General features: G+C 44.5%; 1 protein-coding gene across 3 annotated transcripts in view; it reads right to left on the minus strand.

Moving 5' to 3' along the window:
* The window catches only part of LOC142257877 (contactin-associated protein-like 5), a 512033-nt gene that overhangs the window by 40981 nt on the left and 451080 nt on the right, over positions 1-19972 (minus strand). For all 3 annotated transcript variants that reach the window (XR_012727671.1, XM_075330145.1, XM_075330146.1), the window contains 3 exons: positions 3872-4090; positions 3563-3802; positions 1055-1279 (listed from right to left, as the gene is read on the minus strand). Coding sequence is in view for 2 of the 3 variants with exons in the window: in XM_075330145.1 (XP_075186260.1) it covers positions 1055-1279; positions 3563-3802; positions 3872-4090 (684 nt within the window). In the remaining variant the exon portion in view is untranslated. The remainder of the gene's footprint in view (positions 1-1054; positions 1280-3562; positions 3803-3871; positions 4091-19972) is intronic.

Genomic DNA, 19972 nt, shown 5'->3' on the forward strand with positions numbered 1-19972 from the left:
ATTTTCCCCGACCACCAGTTGCGAGCACCCCCATACACATTAGGCCCCCTTCACACATCCATGTTTACGGTACGTGTGACGTCCATTTTCATACGTACCAGAGATTCAGACATACGCAGACACATTAAAGTCAATGGGTCTGCGCACACATCCATGTTTTTTCCTGGACATGTGGCCATGTGTCCGTGTGTTCCGCACAGAGACATGTCCATTTTTCTCCGACAGCACAGACTGATGTGATCCGCGTGACATCACTGTGACACGTACCGGAGAAAACACGTCATTGTTTAAAGAGAACACTCTAATAAACCGACACTTTTCTTTTAGCATCGACCTTGAGTGAATTGGGAGAAACATAAAATAGGGATACCTGCTTTTCTAATTAATCACAGTCTTGGAAAGACTGGATAGGGTTCTCAAGTAGATGTAGAAACTTGGCACTCAAAATAAATGTGACTGACTAAGCCAGTTTCTACACCTTCTGAAGACCCCCTGCATGCACACTGATGAAGGTCTTTGACCGAAACGTCTGTGCTTGTGCTGGTCCTACAAGTTCTTCTCAATAAAAGACCACTAATCACATTTATCTTGAGTGCCAAGTTTCTACATCTACTTGAGACGGTTTTGGACCTTACTTGAGCACCACCTCAGAAGTGCCGTATGTATCATCTCACTGGATAGGGGTCTCGACCTTTGGTCTACCATGTGCCACACTTTTGGAACTACCCTATTTGCACATTTTTCCAAGAGTGTTTTTTAATTAAAAGAAAGTTAAGTTGTATATTTTTCTTTTGTGGGCCTCGTCAACGAGATATGTCTTCACCACAGGATCGCATCTCAAAGACGTCATGTTGTCACTTGCATATGAAATGCTAAGAACCTGACTTTTTTACATGTGCAGCAATAATGGAAGTCATCGATATACCTTTTGCATCTTGAGTACAGCTCTGGAGTTAATTGCATGATTTAGCATAGGAACCATACATGATAAAGAATGTAACATATATAAATATTTATATGCAGTATGTAGAAAGCGTTTATGGATCACACTCACCATTTCTGCAGAGCACCACAGCTAAATAATCCTGATATACGGAGGTCACGTAGAGTAATAGGCTCGGTGCCTGAGCTGTCATAAAGCTGAAAGCAATATTCTCCCTTGATATCACAGTATCAGCATATATGGATGAAGCGGAAGCACTGCTATTCTTAGACACTGGATACGGCTCCTGGAAAATATATGTGACCGAGGTTCCAACCTCAAACATAGCAGAAACTTCTAAAAAGGCATAGAAAGGAGAAAACACAATCTTAAAAATCGCATGGTTATGAATTGTATAAGGGTCAAAGGCTTGCAACCAGGTATTATATATTTAGGTTTGTACCCAGGGTCAGACTGGGAGTCTTTATGAACCAAACTCCAGTCTGGGTAACACTGGGGGTAAAATGATAAGACAGAATTACTATTTCAGACCGTAGGACTGTAGCCTTTAAGTCTAACAGACGTTCGCTGATCGAAGACAGACGAGTCGTAGCTGATCAGTGGTACTGATTGGCTGCACTGGTTTAGTGACACAACAATGTCACGTCAACCACCGGGAGTGGACAGCGCCGACATAGCTGGTAGAGTAACATTGCGGGAGGTGAGCATACCTCTTTTTTTATTGTCAATGGGATCCTGAATTTATTAAGCAGGGGTCGTTCAGTAGTAGTCAACTCTTTTAGGTTCACAATCGGCACACCCCAGATACCTGGTCCTGATCTAAACTAAATCTAAAAGGTCAAGAAGTTTGTATCCAGTCAAATAACATTATTGCCGTGTTTCATCAAGAAGACTTGATGAGGCGGCATATAGGAGTCAGACGCTCCTGATTCATTAAGACACAAACCTCTAAATCAATCAGGAGCACCTGATGAGTGGTGTGCATCTCCATGCACCACGGCAGATATCTTAATCCAGTAAGATTTCTGGCCTAAGGAACGCCACAGTTCATGATGAATTAGACGATCTGTGGCATCCTGCCTACGATATGCCTCCGTCCTGCCCCAGCCCACTCACTTTAAAAGAGCTGGAAGAAAATGGCATGAAGTTTTCAAAAATTGTGAAACTTTTGCCACTTTTAAAAGCAATATTTGCCAGAATTATTAGAATTATTAATAAATTTGGACATATATTTACAAAACAGTGTGGACTTCAGACTGAAACATCATGACAATCTACAGGTAAAGTAGATGTTGAAAGTGTTGGAGAACTGAGCTCGCAGAGTACCACGGCTTTCAGTATCATCTGTACGCTGATGACACACAGATCTACCGCTCTGGACCTGACATCACCTCCCTACCAACCAAAATCCCACAATGTCTGTCTGATGTTTCATCCTTTTTCTTTGCTCGATTCCTAATACTGAACATGGGTAAAACAGAATTCATTATTTTTCCTTCTCTTCACTCAACCCCCCACCTGACATGTCCATCAAAGTCAATGGCTGCCCACTTTCCCCAGTCCCACGTGCTGGCTGCCCTGAGTAACCCCAGACTCTTTTCTCTTGTTTAAGCCACACATCCAAGCCCTCTTCACCTCCTGCCGCCTCCAACTCAAAAATATTTCCCAAATTCATACATTCTTTTCCCAAGAAGCTGCAAAAACCCTAGTGCATGCCCTTATTATCTCCCACCTGGACTATTGCAACCTCCTGCTCTCTAGCCTCCCTTCTAACAGTCTTGTACCCCTATAATCTATTCTACACTATGCTTCCCGACTATTCCACTTGTCCCCCCGCCACCTTCTGATCTCTCCTCTCTGCCAATCCCTTCACTGGCTTCCCATTGCCCAACAACTCCAGTTCAAAACCCTAACAATGACATACAATTCCATCCACAACCTTTCCCCTCATTACATCTATGACCTAGTCTCCTGGTACCTACCTGCACTCAACCTCCGATCTTCACAAGATCTCCTTCTCTACTCCCCTCTCATCTCCGCTTCCCACCATCACATCCAAGATTTCTCCCGTGCCTCCCCCATACTCTGGAATGCTCTGCCACAATATATCAAATGCTAACTTGCCTTGACAAGCTTCAAAAGGAACCTGAAAACCCACCTCTTCCGACAAGCCTACAACCTGCTGTAACTCTCAGTTCCCCATAGCACCACACGCCCATCTCTACCCTCACCTACTATATACTCACCCATCCCCTGTAGACTTTGAGCCCTCGTGGGCAGGGTCCTCTTTCCTCCTATACCTGTTTGTGCATTGTTTTGTTTATGATTATTGTACTTGTCCATACTATGTAAACAACTTTTCACATGTAAAGCGCCATGGAATAAATGGCGCTATAATAATAAATAATAATAATAATAACTGAAATTTTTCCAAATCTGTTAGAAGGTTTTAAATTCCTTTTCTGTAATGATCCCCCAAAACCATTGATCCCAGTGATTGAAGGCAATATGACTCCCTTCCTTTCCAGTTGATAATTAAGCGCTACTCCCAACAAGAATGCATTTTGTAGACAGGTAAAAATGATCAGGTCCAATCATGTCTCCCATAAAATGTCTCACCTTCTGTACAATAAGGTCCCTCATGGGCGGAGTTGGTGCAGTCACACATGTATCCATTACGTCTCTCCAGGCACTTCCCGTTATTGTGACATAAGTTTCCGTAGCTGCTACAATGGCCCGGGCAGCCTGGACGGATTCCCATGGTCAACCTGGCCTTTTCCTCCAGGTCTAGAGCTTGTCCATTTAGCTTGAGAGAACGTAGACAGCCCACAAAGCCTTTCTGCCGGGATGAAGTCCCTCCTGGAGTAAACAAATACCTTATAACATTGATATTATCAAAGATGGGGCATAAAGGAGTTCTCCACTCACCTACATACAGCTGAGCGTTGGGCAGGACACGGACTCGTCCATCAGATGGACTCTGCACTAGTTTTCTTGGCTGGTTGTCTACGATGAGACTGGTTTCTTTAATGGTCCTCTCGGCTCTTACTTGATGCCACTGACCATCATTTAAAGCCGAAACTGATTGCAAAGAGACCTCCAAGGGCCCATTTCCCACATCGAATGAAAATGTGACCTGGTATGGAGCTGTAAAGTGGAAACAGTCAATATTACAATCAATAAGTCCTTTCATCCATCACCTTACTTATTGACCTCTCTCTACTATAAGTAGACTGCTTATAGCGGGTGTCTTGACTCTAAGCTCCAATCGTTTCAGTAGTTCCTTGAAGGAACATTTTGGGTTTTTCTGTTTATTTCTCAGTTCTTAACATTTGAAAAGCAAAATTTTCTGATGAATAATTTATTACATGTAAATGAGGAGCCAAAAAATCTAAACATTTAACTATAAAGCATTCTCTTTCCTCCCACACAGAAGACACCAGCGGATAAATCTGCCGTAGACGCCACCATTTGTTAAATATTCTCATTATTTTATCATTTCGCTGAGACTGCGAAAGGTTATTATTCAGATGCTGCAAAATTATTTTTTTACAATTTCTCTCCTTTTCTCGATTTGAACTGATGTTGCCGCAATATAATAGATTATCACTTGAAAATATATGATGACATATGCAATATATCAACATACGCAAAAAAAAAGCAAGCAGTATTCTTTGCTCTTTTTTTAGTATCTGCACATTCTGAGAAGTGTCGTAATCACACCAAATTCGGAACAGTAATCTATTACAGATAAAAGGGAAATGGCCTCTGAAGGAAAAAAGGTCGTGTTCACACTAAAAAGTCTGGAATCAGCCATGACATATTCAGTTACTGCAATGAGCCAAATGGAGTATAATTCATGAACGTTTAAACACCATTTTCGTTGCTTTTTGTTTGCATGCGTTAACCACACTTTTGTGTCCTGCAAAAAAAAAAAGTTCAAGCAGAGCTCAAAATCTTATTTTTTGGACTTCTTTTGTGTAAGTCACCTGACTCTGCTCCAGGACCGGCCCTTGCTCCCTACCTCTGTGGCTGCAACACTTTGATGTGGTCCATTTACAACAGGGGTGGGGAACCTCCGGCCCGCGGGCCGCATGCGGCCCGCCATGACCTTTTATGTGGCCCCCGGGCAGATTCCCGGGGGAGGCAGTGCTGGTGCGGTCACCGCGGTCTTGCTGCCGCTGACCCTTTAAATCCACACATTGCTGTTTGTGCTGCAATGTGTTCTCCCGTCGGCCAGTGCTTACTTTGTGGGCGGGTCCACAGCAGCCTCACAGCTTCCAGCCTTGTGTGTCCGCCCCCTGCCCTCCGGAGATCAGTGCCCGCCTTCTCCTTCTGATGCAGTGTGTCCGGCTCCTGCACTCCGGTGATGTGAATGCAATGCTGCTGTGAGTCCAGCGCCGACCCTCTGCTGCTATGTGCCCTGCCCAATGCTTTGTGCCTCCCCACACCAGTTCTGTAAACCCTCTCCCCCAGAGTTGCATGAAACTCTCAGCGCAGTGTGCCCCCCAATGTCCTGTGTGCACCCCTCCCCCAGTCCTGTGTGCAGCCCCCCAATGTCCTGTGTGCACCCCCCACACAATCCTGTGTGCAGCCCCCCCAGTCCTGTGTGCAGCCCCCCCCAGTCCTGTGTGCAGCCCCCCCAGTCCTGTGTGCAGCCCCCCAGTCCTGTGTGCAGCCCCCCCAGTCCTGTGTGCAGCCCCCCCAGTCCTGTGTGCAGCCCCCCAGTCCTGTGTGCAGCCCCCCCAGTCCTGTGTGCAGCCCCCCAGTCCTGTGTGCACCCCCCACACAATCCTGTGTGCAGCCCCCCCAGTCCTATGTGCAGACCATCACCCAGTCCTGTGTGCGCCCCCTCAGTCCTGTGTGCGCCCCCCCAGTCCTGTGTGCGCCCCCCCAGTCCTGTGTGCGCCCCCCCAGTCCTGTGTGCGCCCCCCCAGTCCTGTGTGCGCCCCCCCAGTCCTGTGTGCGCCCCCCCAGTCCTGTGTGCGCCCCCCCAGTCCTCTGTGCGCCCCCCCAGTCCTCTGTGCGCCCCCCGTCCTGTGTGCAGCCCCACCCCAGTGATGTCTATGCCCCCCCCAGTGATGTCTCTGCCCCCCCCAGTGATGTCTGTGCCCCCCCCAGTGATGTCTGTGCCCCCCCCAGTGATGTCTGTGCCCCCCCCAGTGATGTCTGTGCCCCCCCCAGTGATGTCTGTGCTTCCCCCCCAGTGATGTCTGTGCCTCCCCCCCAGTGATGTCTGTGCCTCCCCCCCAGTGATGTCTGTGCCCCAGCCCCTCCAGTGGTGTCTGTGCCCCCAGCCCCGCGTGTGGTGCCTGTGCCCCCAGCCCCATGCCCCCAGTTAATTAATTGCTTCACCCAATATAGCAGGGTCATTTAAACATTGATAATTTTGTGCGGCCCCCGAAGGTTGGTAGAAATTTCCAAATGGCCCCCGACAGAAAAAAGGTTCCCCACCCCTGATTTACAAGTTATTGTTTGTCACAGGGTCCTTGTCTGATATCACACAATCAACAGAGCTGGAGATGAGTGAATCATCCACAGAACATTTATTCCAAGCAAATCACACGATCCATAAAATAATCCATCACACAGAGGGTAAAATAGTGCAGTAATGGGATAAATGTCCCGGGGATCAGTCACAATCCTCCAGCAGGCCTTTTCCAGGGAAACAGGGTTTCTCAATGGCTCTCTGGGGTGCTGCCTGTAGCCGCAGCTTCTCACCCTGAGGATTAATATTCCTGTTTGTCTCTTGTCCTCAGACAGACTGAATAATCCCTCAGGTAAACAGAGAGGTTGGGTGGATTCTAGACCCCCTCCCCCAGACTTATGGACAGAAGTACTGCAGGGGGTTGATTAACCTGCTGACAGGACAATGTACACACAAAGCAACACTCCCAACATCTGAACATACACAACCCACCATATCCCACCATCACATTAATATTATTATTTATTATAGCATCATTTATTCCATGGCGTTTTACATGTGAAAGGGGTATACATAATAGGGACAGGTACATCAAACAATACAAGGCACAGAAAGTGATGGGAGGAGAGAGGACCCTGCTTGCGAGGTCTTACAGTCTACAAGGGATGGGTGAGGATACAGTAGGTGAGGGTGGAGATGTAGGACTGAGGGTTACTGCAGGTTGTAGGCTTGTCGGAAGAGGTGGGTCTTCAGGTTCCTTTTGAAGGTTTCCACGGTAAGTGAGAGTCTGATATTGTTGGGGTAGAGCATTCCAGAGTATGGAGGAGGCACAGGAGAAATCTTGTATGTGATTGTGGGAAGAGGAAATAAGATGGGAAATGAGTGGGAGATCTTGTGAGGATCTGAGGTTACATGCAGGTAAGTACCAGGAGACTAGGTCACAGATATATGGAGGAGACAGGTTGTGGATGGCTTTGTATGTCATGATTAGGCTTTTTGCACTGGAGTCATAGGGCAATGGGAAGCCAGTGAAGGGATTGACAGAGTGGGGAAGTCAAGGAGTAGCGGGAGGACAGGTGGATTAGTTGGGTAGCAGAGTGTAGGATAGTTTGCAGGGGTGCGAGAAAGTTTGAAGGGAGGCCACAGAGCAAGAAGTTGCACTAGTCCAGGCAGGAGATAATAGTCTAGCAAGTTGTCTACCAAACTCTAATAACATTATTACCCAAAGCACTTTAAAACCGATCTTGACACCCATATGTGGCCTAGTACCCTTTGTTTTCAGTTACCGTGTGCCTTAAAGTTATTCTCCCTAGATATCTTGGCTAGCAATCATCTCAGCAAGCTTACAGTGCCTACAAGTAGTATTCAACCCCCTGCAGATTTAGCAGGTTTACACATTCGGAATTAACTTGGCATTGTGACATTTGGACTGTAGATCAGCCTGGAAATGTGAAATGCAGCAAAAAAGAATGTTATTTCTTTTTTTATTTTTTATTTTTTAAATTGTGAAAAGTTTATTCAGAGGGTCATTTATTATTCAACCCCTCAAACCACAAGAATTCTGTTTGGTTCCCCTAAAGTATTAAGAAGTATTTCAGGCACAAAGAACAATGAGCTTCACATGTTTGGATTAATTATCTCTTTTTCCAGCCTTTTCTGACTAATTAAGACCCTCCCCAAACTTGTGAACAGCACTCATACTTGATCAACATGGGAAAGACAAAGGAGCATTCTAAGGCCATCAGAGACAAGATCGTGGAGGGTCACAAGGCTGGCAAGGGGTACAAAGCCCTTTCCAAGGAGTTGGGCCTACCTGTCTCCACTGTTGGGAGCATCATCCGGAAGTGGAAGGCTTATGGAACTACTGTTAGCCTTCCACAGCCTGGACAGCCTTTGAAAGTTTCCACCCGTGCCGAGGCCAGGCTTGTCCGAAGAGTTAAGGCTAACCCAAGGACAACAAGGAAGGAGCTCCAGGAAGATCTCATGGCAGTGGGGACATTGGTTTCAGTCAATACCATAAGTAACGTACTCCACCGCAATGGTCTCCGTTCCAGACGAGCCCGTAAGGTACCTTTACTTTCAAAGCGTCATGTCAAGCCTCGTCTACAGTTTGCTCATGATCCCTTGGAGGACTCTGAGACAGACTGGTTCAAGGTTCTCTGGTCTGATGAGACCAAGATCGAGATCTTTGGTGCCAACCACACACGTGACGTTTGGAGACTGGATGGCACTGCATACAACCCCAAGAATACCATCCCTACAGTCAAGCATGGTGGTAGCAGCATCATGCTGTGGGGCTGTTTCTCAGCCAAGGGGCCTGGCCATCTGGTCCGCATCCATGGGAAGATGGATAGCACGGCCTACCTGGAGATTTTGGCCAAGAACCTCCGCTCCTCGATCAAGGATCTTAAGATGGGTCGTCATTTCATCTTCCAACAAGACAACGACCCAAAGCACACAGCCAAGAAAACCAAGGCCTGGTTCAAGAGGGAAAAAATCAAGGTGTTGCAGTGGCCTAGTCAGTCTCCTGACCTTAACCCAATTGAAAACTTGTGGAAGGAGCTCAAGATTAAAGTCCACATGAGACACCCAAAGAACCTAGATAACTTGGAGAAGATCTGCATGAAGGAGTGGGCCAAGATAACTCCAGAGACCTGTGCCGGCCTGATCAGGTCTTATAAAAGACGATTATTAGCTGTAATTGCAAACAAGGGTTATTCCACAAAATATTAAACCTAGGGGTTGAATAATAATTGACCCACACTTTTATGTTGAAAATGTATTAAAATTTAACTGAGCAACATAACTTGTTGGTTTGTAAGATTTATGCATCTGTTAATAAATCCTGCTCTTGTTTGAAGTTTGCAGGCTCTAACTTATTTGCATCTTCTCAAACCTGCGAAATCTGCAGGGGGTTGAATACTATTTGTAGGCACTGTATGTTTGTTTCGACAATTTGGATTTATTCCCTGGATAAGATCTGCAATTAATCCTTCATCTGCTGTAAGCATCATAAACTCTTTTCTGGAGCTGTTCACATTACAAATGCTCCTGGACTGTCTATACATCTTCAATTCCTGTGTATGTTTTCGTTGTACTTTCCTGGATCTGCGTCTTCCTATTCCACGTGTTTGCCTTCTGTCTTGGTGCTCACTGTTCCACTTGCCATCCATAAAGTCCTACTCGCTGTTCCATCGTTTTCAGTCTGTGTTGCATACTATGACCTGTTGCAGCTTAGGGAATAATGCAGGTGATCCTTGAAGTAAATGGATATGTCAAGTACTATGACTTAACTCTTCTTACCAGTGTAAAACTGTAATTACAGAGTACTTAGCTTATAGCAAATTTCTAGTGTGAATGCGGCCTTAGCTTGTGAGATATGTCGGAAGGCAAGTGAGAACCAACAGTATTGTAAATGTAGCTCGAGTACTGTACACAACTATAATATGGCGATAAAATACTCTAGCGCATGTGATAGGCAAGCCACAGCTTAGCAGCATGACCAAAGAACATTTATTCTCTGTGCAGTCCCTTCTGTTGCACCCCTCCCCCAATTTGGTGAATGTCGTAATGTAAGATAATCAAGCCATAAATTGCCTAATTACCACTTGCATATTTTTACCTACAAAATTAAACAATGCTTTACAGTGCCACCACCACCTTACCCTGAGAAACGCCACTTTGTGGTTAAATAATAGTGCCATCAATAAAGCAACAGAACTGCATTATGCCCATGGAGCGATGAAAAAAGAGCCCTCTGCTCTGCAAAGCAGGTCACGGGATCAGACGGACTAACGGAAAAACCGGGGGGAATGTTTATTTACAGGGAATAACAAACGCAAGCTGCCGAGCAGCGGAAGGCGTAAAAAAAAAGAGTACAGGCGGAAAAACAATCCACAGTACAACAGTATACTCTTTAGCTGAAGTGACTGACCACATTGCCAGAACTAGTACAACATTCTGTATAGTTTTAACAGCAGAACAGCGATATGCAAATATTCAACATTAAACACTCCTGCTCGGTCCTCTATCATTACTGGTCTCTCCTGAAGGGACCTGCGGATACTGCACTGACTACAGAGGCCTACTATGGTTCCCTAACTGCTATATCTGGGCATACACTCATAGCACTGTCTGCAGGACCGGTTCGCTCTATGGCTTGATGGTACGGTGGTGCGCACGTCACTCCAGGAGGGCGATACAGGACTTATCTTCCCACGATTTACTGGACAGCTGGGCTCATCAGGCGACGTCTCCTAGCAGGCCACATACCGACTCTCCTGTGTGCATCCCTCTGCACGTCCTGGAGCTCACTCACACTGTCTGCCACTTTCTGCTTGTCCCTGCACTTTTCTCAGGCCAGACCAAACAAACTCGCAGCATCAGGGGAGACCCATTGTGGTCTGCAGAGGAACCAGTCTCTCAAAGCCACAGTACAGCATAGTCTTAAAGTGACAGTAAAGCAACATCCTTTGTAGGGGCTGCACTCCCCTACACCTACAACAATATTATGATCCAATATCACCACTTAGCTCTACTGTGGTCAAACACTTTAGTCACCAGACCATTCAAGGTGCCACCATAAGTAGGCACAGCCCAATAGCCCTCTCTATAGTAATTGTATTAACAATGGATTGCAAATTCTTCTAACAGGTCTCCAATATTAATCAGTGTAAGCAGCAAGGTTCTGGCTGTGGAGGCTGGAACTTTGGAGAAGGGGTGAAGCTGAACTGTGACTATGTCACCTCTAATCCATGGAGTAAGAATAGAATCAATGGAACATCTCAGCAGATGTCTTCCTTCATCTTTAGCTGCTTCACAATCTGAATCTATTTATTATTATTAAATGTGTCTATAAAAAATCCTATTATTTGTCCTGATGATGTGTTATCTATAGACTTAGCAGATACTTCTAATTCCATTAATTCCTGCTAAGGTGATGTATGCCGTAAAATAGAGCAGGGTTAGGCTATGTCCGCACGCTGCATCCTTAGTGCATCATTTTATCTTGTGGTCACAGAAACGCAGCTTTTGGCCCAAAAAAACATGGTTTTTTGCTGTGTTTTCGTTAATGCGTTTTTTTAAGGAGAAACAAAATATGATGGGATAGGATCACAGGTCTGCGACTAAAAAGCTGTTTGATTATTTTCATCTAATTTCATGTATTTTGGTGTGCTGAAAATGAAAAAAATATTGAAAAAAATCCTGGACGTCAGGATTTGCCACAAAATGCAAAATTCTCTTCAAATTTAGTACATTTTTGATAATTTTTTTTCTTTTTTTTTTTTTTTTTAGGGTTTTGAAAGTCAAAATTACTATTAATTAATTCACATCAATGCATTGAAGATATATAATGCCCAAAAAATATAACTTTCAAAGAAAAGAACTTTCAAAGTGAGCTAATGAAACCAGCATCAACATTTTGCAAGCTGAATGAGCGGGCTCTGACATGCCTGGGCTTGTTTCAATTGTTTTATCTTTGTTCTCGCCTGTTCACACTTTTTAATCTCAGTTCGTGTTAGCTCTTCATATTCAACCGTGTTTCCCAAAATTAACATTATGGCTCAGCGGAGGTGTATTAATTCGCCTGACAGTTTCTGTTACATTTGTGGTGAATATACAGTGTTGAAGCAACAGCTGAATATTACAAACTTTGTGAAAAAAGTATACTTTGCATATTTCGGACTAAAGCTTGGAGATCAAGATAAAGCTTGGGCGCCTCATAAAGTGTGCAAACAGTGTGGTGAGGACCTCCGAAATTGGTTCAAGGGTAGGAAAAAAGCTTTCCGTTATGGGATTCCTATGGTATGGCGAGAGCAAAAGAACCATAGTGACGATTGTTACTTTTGTTCATGCGATGTGAAAGGGTATAATTCAAAATGGAAGCATTCCATTTCATACCCCAATATTCACTCAGCAATTCGTCCCATCCCCCATGGCACAGATTTACCAGTACCTAAGGCCCCTGCTACCTTGGAAGAGATAACTATGTCCGATGAAGGTGGAGTCATACCTGAACCAGATGAATCAAGTTCTGACTTTGAAGATGATACAAGACCAAAATTGTTTTCCTAGGAGGAGATGAATGATTTGGTAAGAGACTTAAATCTTCCCAAAGATGCCGCTGAGTTACTCGGCTCAAGGCTCAAAAGCAAGAATTTATTGTTGCCAGGAGTGTCTTTTTCATGGTTCAGACATCGTGAAGGCGAGTTCGTTCCTTGATTTGCCCAAGAAGATAAGTTTGTTTATTGAATCAATAACGAAGGTTTGATAGGTCAATTCAAAATCCAATATGATTCAGCGCAATGGCGTCTTTTTATAGATTCTTCAAAAAGAAGTCTCAAAGCAGTTTTACTCCACAACGGCGGTTTTTATGCTTCCATCCCTGTAGGTCACTCCGTACACCTCAAGGGAACCTACGAGAACTTGGAATTGGTTCTTCGTAAATTTAAATATGAAGACCACGGTTGGCAAGTGTGCGGGGATTTGAAAGTCTTGTGCATGCTGCTCGGACAACAAGCTGGGTATACCAAATACCCTTGTTTTCTGTGTCCATGGGACAGTCGAGACCGACAAAATCACTGGACCAAGAAGAATTGGCAGCCGAGGGTGCTCACAGTTGGCGAAAAAAATGTCCTCCGAGAAACTTTGGTTCCTCCCCATAAAGTTCTTCTACCATCTTTCCACATCAAATTGGGATTGATGAAGCAATTCATAAAATCACTTTCAAAAGATGGAGACTGCTTCAAATACTTGGTCGCAAGTTTCCAGGCCTCTCGGAGGCAACATTGAAGGAAGGTGTGTTCGTCGGACCAGATATTAGAAAGCTTATAGCTGATCAAGAGATTATCAATTCCATGACGCATCCTCAAAAAGAAGGGTGGATTGCATTTAAAGAGGTTGTAGAGAAATTTTTAGGCAATAACAAAGACCCTGACTACAAACAAATCGTCGGACGAATGCTGAAAGCTTTTCAAGCTTTAAGTTGCCTGGTGAATTTGAAAGTGCATTTCCTCCATTCCCACCTTGATAACTTTCCTGAAAATTTGGGAGCTATGAGTGAAGAGCAAGGTGAACGATTCCACCAGGACATTAAAGAGATGGAAAGAAGATACCAGGGAAGATGGAGCATTACAATGATGGCAGACTACAAGAAGATACCAGGGAAGATGGAGCGTTACAATGATGGCAGACTACAAGAAGATACCAGGGAAGATGAAGCGTTGCAATGATGGCAGACTACAAGAAGATACCAGGGAAGATGGAGCGTTACAATGATGGCAGACTACAAGAAGATACCAGGGAAGATGGGGCATTACAATGATGGCAGACTACAAGAAGATACCAGGGAAGATGGAGCATTACAATGATGGCAGAATACAAGAAGATACCAGGGAAGATGAAGCATTACAATGATGGCAGACTACAAGAAGATACCAGGGAAGATGGATCATTACAATGATGGCAGACTACAAGAAGATACCGGGGAAGATGGACCATTACAATGATGGCAGACTACAAGAAGATACCGGGGAAGATGAAGCATTACAATGATGGCAGACTACAAGAAGATACCAGGGAAAATGGAACATTACAATGATGGCAGACTACAAGAAGATACCAGGGAAGATGGAGCATTACAATGATGGCGGACTACAAGAAGATACCAGGGAAGATGGAGCATTACAATGATGGCAGACTACAAGAAGATACCAGGGAAGATGGAGCATTACAATGATGGCAGAATACGAGACGATACCAGGGAAGATGGAACATTACAATGGTGGCAGACTACAAGAAGATACCAGGGAAGATGGAGCGTTATAATGATGGCAGACTACAAGAAGATACCAGAGAAGATGTAGCATTACAATGATGGCAGACTACCAGAAGATACCAGGGAAGATGGATCATTACAATGATGGCAGACTACAAGAAGATACCAGGGAAGATGGAGCATTACAATGATGGCAGAATACGAGAAGATACCAAGGAAGATGGAACATTACAATGATGGCAGACTACAAGAAGATACCAGGGAAGATGGAGCATTACAATGATGGCAGACTACAAGAAGATACCAGAGAAGATGGAGCATTACAATGATGGCAGACTACCAGAAGATACCAGGGAAGATGGATCATTACAATGATGGCAGACTACAAGAAGATACCGGGGAAGATGGAGCATTACAATAATGGCAGACTACAAGAAGATACCGGGGAAGATGGAGCATTACAATGATGGCAGACTACAAGAAGATACCAGGAAAGATGGAGCATTACAAAGATGGCAGACTACAAGAAGATACCAGGGAAGATGGAGCGTTACAATGATGGCAGACTACAAGAAGATACCGGGGAAGATGGAGCATTACAATGATGGCAGACTAAAAGAAGATACCAGGGAAGATGGAGCATTACAATGATGGCAGACTACAAGAAGATACCAGGGAAGATGGAGCATTGCAATGATGGCAGACTACAAGAAGATACCGGGGAAGATGGAGCATTACAATGATGGCAGACTACAAGAAGATACCGGGGAAGATGGAGCATTACAATGATGGCAGACTACAAGAAGATACCAGGGAAGATGGAGCATTACAATGATGGCAGACTACAAGAAGATACCAGGGAAGATGGAGCATTACAATGATGGCAGACTACAAGAAGATACCGGGGAAGATGGAGCATTACAATGATGGCAGACTACAAGAAGATACCGGGGAAGATGGAGCATTACAATGATGGCAGACTACAAGAAGACACCAGGGAAGATGGAGCATTACAATGATGGCAGAATAAAAGAAGATACCGGGGAAGATGGAGCATTACAATGATGGCAGACTACAAGAAGAGACCAGGGAAGATGGAGCATTACAATGATGGCAGAATACGAGAAGATACAAGGGAAGATGGAACATTACAATGGTGGCAGACTACAAGAAGATACCGGAGAAGATGTAGCATTACAATGATGGCAGACTGCAAGAAGATACCAGGGAAGATGGAGCGTTACAATGATGGCAGACTACGAGAAGATACCAGGGAAGATGGAGCATTACAATGATGGCAGACTACAAGAAGAGACCAGGGAAGATGGAGCATTACAATGATGGCAGACTACAAGAAGAGACCAGGGAAGATGGAGCATTACAATGATGGGAGACTACAAGAAGATACCAGGGAAGAAGGAGCATTACAATGATGGCAGGCTACAAGAAGATACCAGGGAAGATGGAGCATTACGATGATGGAAGACTACAAGAAGATACCAGGGAAGATGGAGCATTACAATGATGGCAGAATACAAGAAGATACCAGGGAAGATGGAACATTACAATGGTGGCAGACTACAAGAAGATACCGGAGAAGATGTAGCATTACAATGATGGCAGACTGCAAGAAGATACCAGGGAAGATGGAGCGTTACAATGATGGCAGACTACGAGAAGATACCAGGGAAGATGGGGCATTACAATGATGGCAGACTACAAGAAGATACCAGGGAAGATGGAGCGTTACAATGATGGCAGACTACAAGAAGATACCGGGGAAGATGGAGCATTACAATGATGGCAGACTACAAGAAGATACCAGTGAAGATGGAGCATTACAATGATGGCAGACTACAAGAAGATACCAGGGAAGATGGAGCATTACAATGATGGCAGACTACAAGAAGATACCAGGGAAGATGGAGCATTACAATGATGGCAGACTACAAGAAGATACCAGGGAAGATGGAGCATTACAATGATGGCAGACTACAAGAAGATACCAGGGAAGATGGAGCATTACAATGATGGCAGACTACAAGAAGATACCAGGGAAGATGGAGCATTACAATGACGGCAGACTACAAGAAGATACCAGTGAAGATGGAGCATTACAATGATGGCAGACTAAAAGAAGATACCAGGGAAGATGGAGCATTACAATGATGGCAGACTACAAGAAGATACCAGGGAAGATGGAGCATTACAATGATGGCAGACTACAAGAAGATACCAGGGAAGATGGAGCAATACAATGATGGGAGACTACAAGAAGATACCGGGGAAGATGGAGCATTACAATGATGGCAGACTACAAGAAGATACCAGGGAAGATGGGGCATTACAATGATGGGAGACTACAAGAAGATACCGGTGAAGATGGAGCATTACAATGATGGCAGACTACAAGAAGATACCGGGGAAGATGGAGCATTACAATGATGGCAGACTACAAGAAGATACCGGGGAAGATGGAGCATTACAATGATGGCAGACTACAAGAAGATACCAGGGAAGATGGAGCATTACAATGATGGCAGACTACAAGAAGATACCAGGGAAGATGGAGCATTGCAATGATGGCAGATTACAAGAAGATACCAGGGAAGATGGAGCATTGCAATGATGGCAGACTACAAGAAGATACCAGGGAAGATGGAGCATTACAATGATGGCAGACTACAAGAAGATACCGGGGAAGATGGAGCATTACAATGATGGCAGACTACAAGAAGATACCGGGGAAGATGGAGCATTACAATGATGGCAGACTACAAGAAGATACCAGGGAAGATGGAGCATTGCAATGATGGCAGACTACAAGAAGATACCAGGGAAGATGGAGCATTACAATGATGGCAGACTACAAGAAGATACCGGGGAAGATGGAGCATTACAATGATGGCAGACTACAAGAAGATACCGGGGAAGATGGAGCATTACAATGATGGCAGACTACAAGAAGATACCGGGGAAGATGGAGCATTACAATGATGGCAGACTACAAGAAGATACCAGGGAAGATGGAGCATTACAATGATGGCAGACTACAAGATGATACCGGGGAAGATGGAGCATTACAATGATGGCAGACTACAAGAAGATACCAGGGAAGATGGAGCATTACAATGATGGCAGACTACAAGAAGATACCAGGGAAGATGGAGCATTACAATGACAGAAGACTACAAGAAGATACCAGTGAAGATGGAGCATTACAATGATGGCAGACTACAAGAAGATACCAGTGAAGATGGAGCATTACAATGATGGCAGACTACAAGAAGATACCAGGGAAGATAGAGCATTACAATGATGGGAGACTACAAGAAGATACCGGGGAAGATGGAGCATTACAATGATGGCAGACTACAAGAAGATACCGGGGAAGATGGAACATTACAATGATGGCAGACTACAAGAAGATACCAGGGAAGATGGAGCATTGCAATGATGGCAGATTACAAGAAGATACCAGGGAAGATGGAGCATTACAATGATGGCAGATTACAAGAAGATACCAGGGAAGATGGAGCATTGCAATGATGGCAGATTACAAGAAGATACCAGGGAAGATGGACCATTACAATGATGGCAGATTACAAGAAGATACCAGGGAAGATGGAGCATTGCAATGATGGCAGACTACAAGAAGATACCAGGGAAGATGGAGCATTACAATGATGGCAGACTACAAGAAGATACCGGGGAAGATGGAGCATTACAATGATGGCAGACTACAAGAAGATACCAGGGAAGATGGAGCATTACAATGATGGCAGACTACAAGAAGATACCAGGGAAGATGGAGCATTACAATGATGGCAGACTACAAAAAGATACCAGGGAAGATGGAGCATTACAATGATGGCAGACTACAAGAAGATAACAGGGAAGATGGGGCATTACAATGACGGCAGACTACAAGAAGATACCAGGGAAGATGGAGCATTGCAATGATGGCAGAACACAAGAAGATACCAGGGAAGATGGAGCATTACAATGATGGCAGACTACAAGAAGATACCAGGGAAGATGGAGCATTACAATGACGGCAGACTACAAGAAGATACCAGTGAAGATGGAGCATTACAATGATGGCAGACTACAAGAAGATACCAGGGAAGATGGAGCATTACAATGATGGCAGACTACAAGAAGATACCAGGGAAGATGGAGCATTGCAATGATGGCAGATTACAAGAAGATACCAGGGAAGATGGAGCATTACAATGATGGCAGATTACAAGAAGATACCAGGGAAGATGGAGCATTGCAATGATGGCAGATTACAAGAAGATACCAGGGAAGATGGACCATTACAATGATGGCAGATTACAAGAAGATACCAGGGAAGATGGAGCATTGCAATGATGGCAGACTACAAGAAGATACCAGGGAAGATGGAGCATTACAATGATGGCAGACTACAAGAAGATACCAGGGAAGATGGAGCATTACAATGATGGCAGACTACAAGAAGATACCGGGGAAGATGGAGCATTACAATGATGGAAGACTACAAGAAGATACCAGGGAAGATGGAGCATTACAATGATGGCAGACTACAAGAAGATACCAGGGAAGATGGAGCATTACAATGATGGCAGACTACAAAAAGATACCAGGGAAGATGGAGCATTACAATGATGGCAGAACACAAGAAGATACCAGGGAAGATGGAGCATTACAATGATGGCAGACTACAAGAAGATACCAGAATGACGGCAGACTACAAGAAGATACCAGTGAAGATGGAGCATTACAATGATGGCAGACTACAAGAAGATACCAGGGAAGATGGAGCATTACAATGATGGCAGACTACAAGAAGATACCAGGGAAGATGGAGCATTACAATGATGGCAGACTACAAGAAGATACCAGGGAAGATGGAGCATTACAATGATGGCAGACTACAAGAAGATACCAGGGAAGATGGGGCATTACAATGATGGGAGACTACAAGAAGATACCGGTGAAGATGGAGCATTACAATGATGGCAGACTACAAGAAGATACCGGGGAAGATGGAGCATTACAATGATGGCAGACTACAAGAAGATACCGGGGAAGATGGAGCATTACAATGATGGCAGACTACAAGAAGATACCAGGGAAGATGGAGCATTACAATGATGGGAGATTACAAGAACATACCGGGGAAGATGGAGCATTACAATGATGGCAGACTACAAGAAGATACCAGGGAAGATGGAGCATTGCAATGATGGCAGATTACAAGAAGATACCAGGGAGAATGGAGCATTGCAATGATGGCAGACTACAAGAAGATACCAGGGAAGATGGAGCATTACAATGATTGCAGACTACAAGAAGATACCGGGGAAGATGGAGCATTACAATGATGGCAGACTACAAGAAGATACCGGGGAAGATGGAGCATTACAATGATGGCAGACTACAAGAAGATACCGGGGAAGATGGAGCATTTCAATGATGGCAGACTACAAGAAGATACCAGGGAAGATGGAGCATTACAATGATGGCAGACTACAAGAAGATACCAGGAAAGATGGAGCATTACAATGATGGCAGACTACAAGAAGATACCAGGGAAGATGGAGCATTACAATGATGGCAGACTACAAGAAGATACCAGGGAAGATGGAGCATTACAATGATGGCAGACTACAAGAAGATACCAGGGAAGATGGAGCATTACAATGACGGCAGACTACAAGAAGATACCAGTGAAGATGGAGCATTACAATGATGGCAGACTACAAGAAGATACCAGGGAAGATGGAGCATTACAATGATGGCAGACGACAAGAAGATACCAGGGAAGATGGAGCAT

Source organism: Anomaloglossus baeobatrachus, chromosome 12 (genome assembly GCF_048569485.1).
Source record: "Anomaloglossus baeobatrachus isolate aAnoBae1 chromosome 12, aAnoBae1.hap1, whole genome shotgun sequence".
In the NCBI taxonomy this organism is placed as follows: domain Eukaryota; kingdom Metazoa; phylum Chordata; class Amphibia; order Anura; family Aromobatidae; genus Anomaloglossus; species Anomaloglossus baeobatrachus.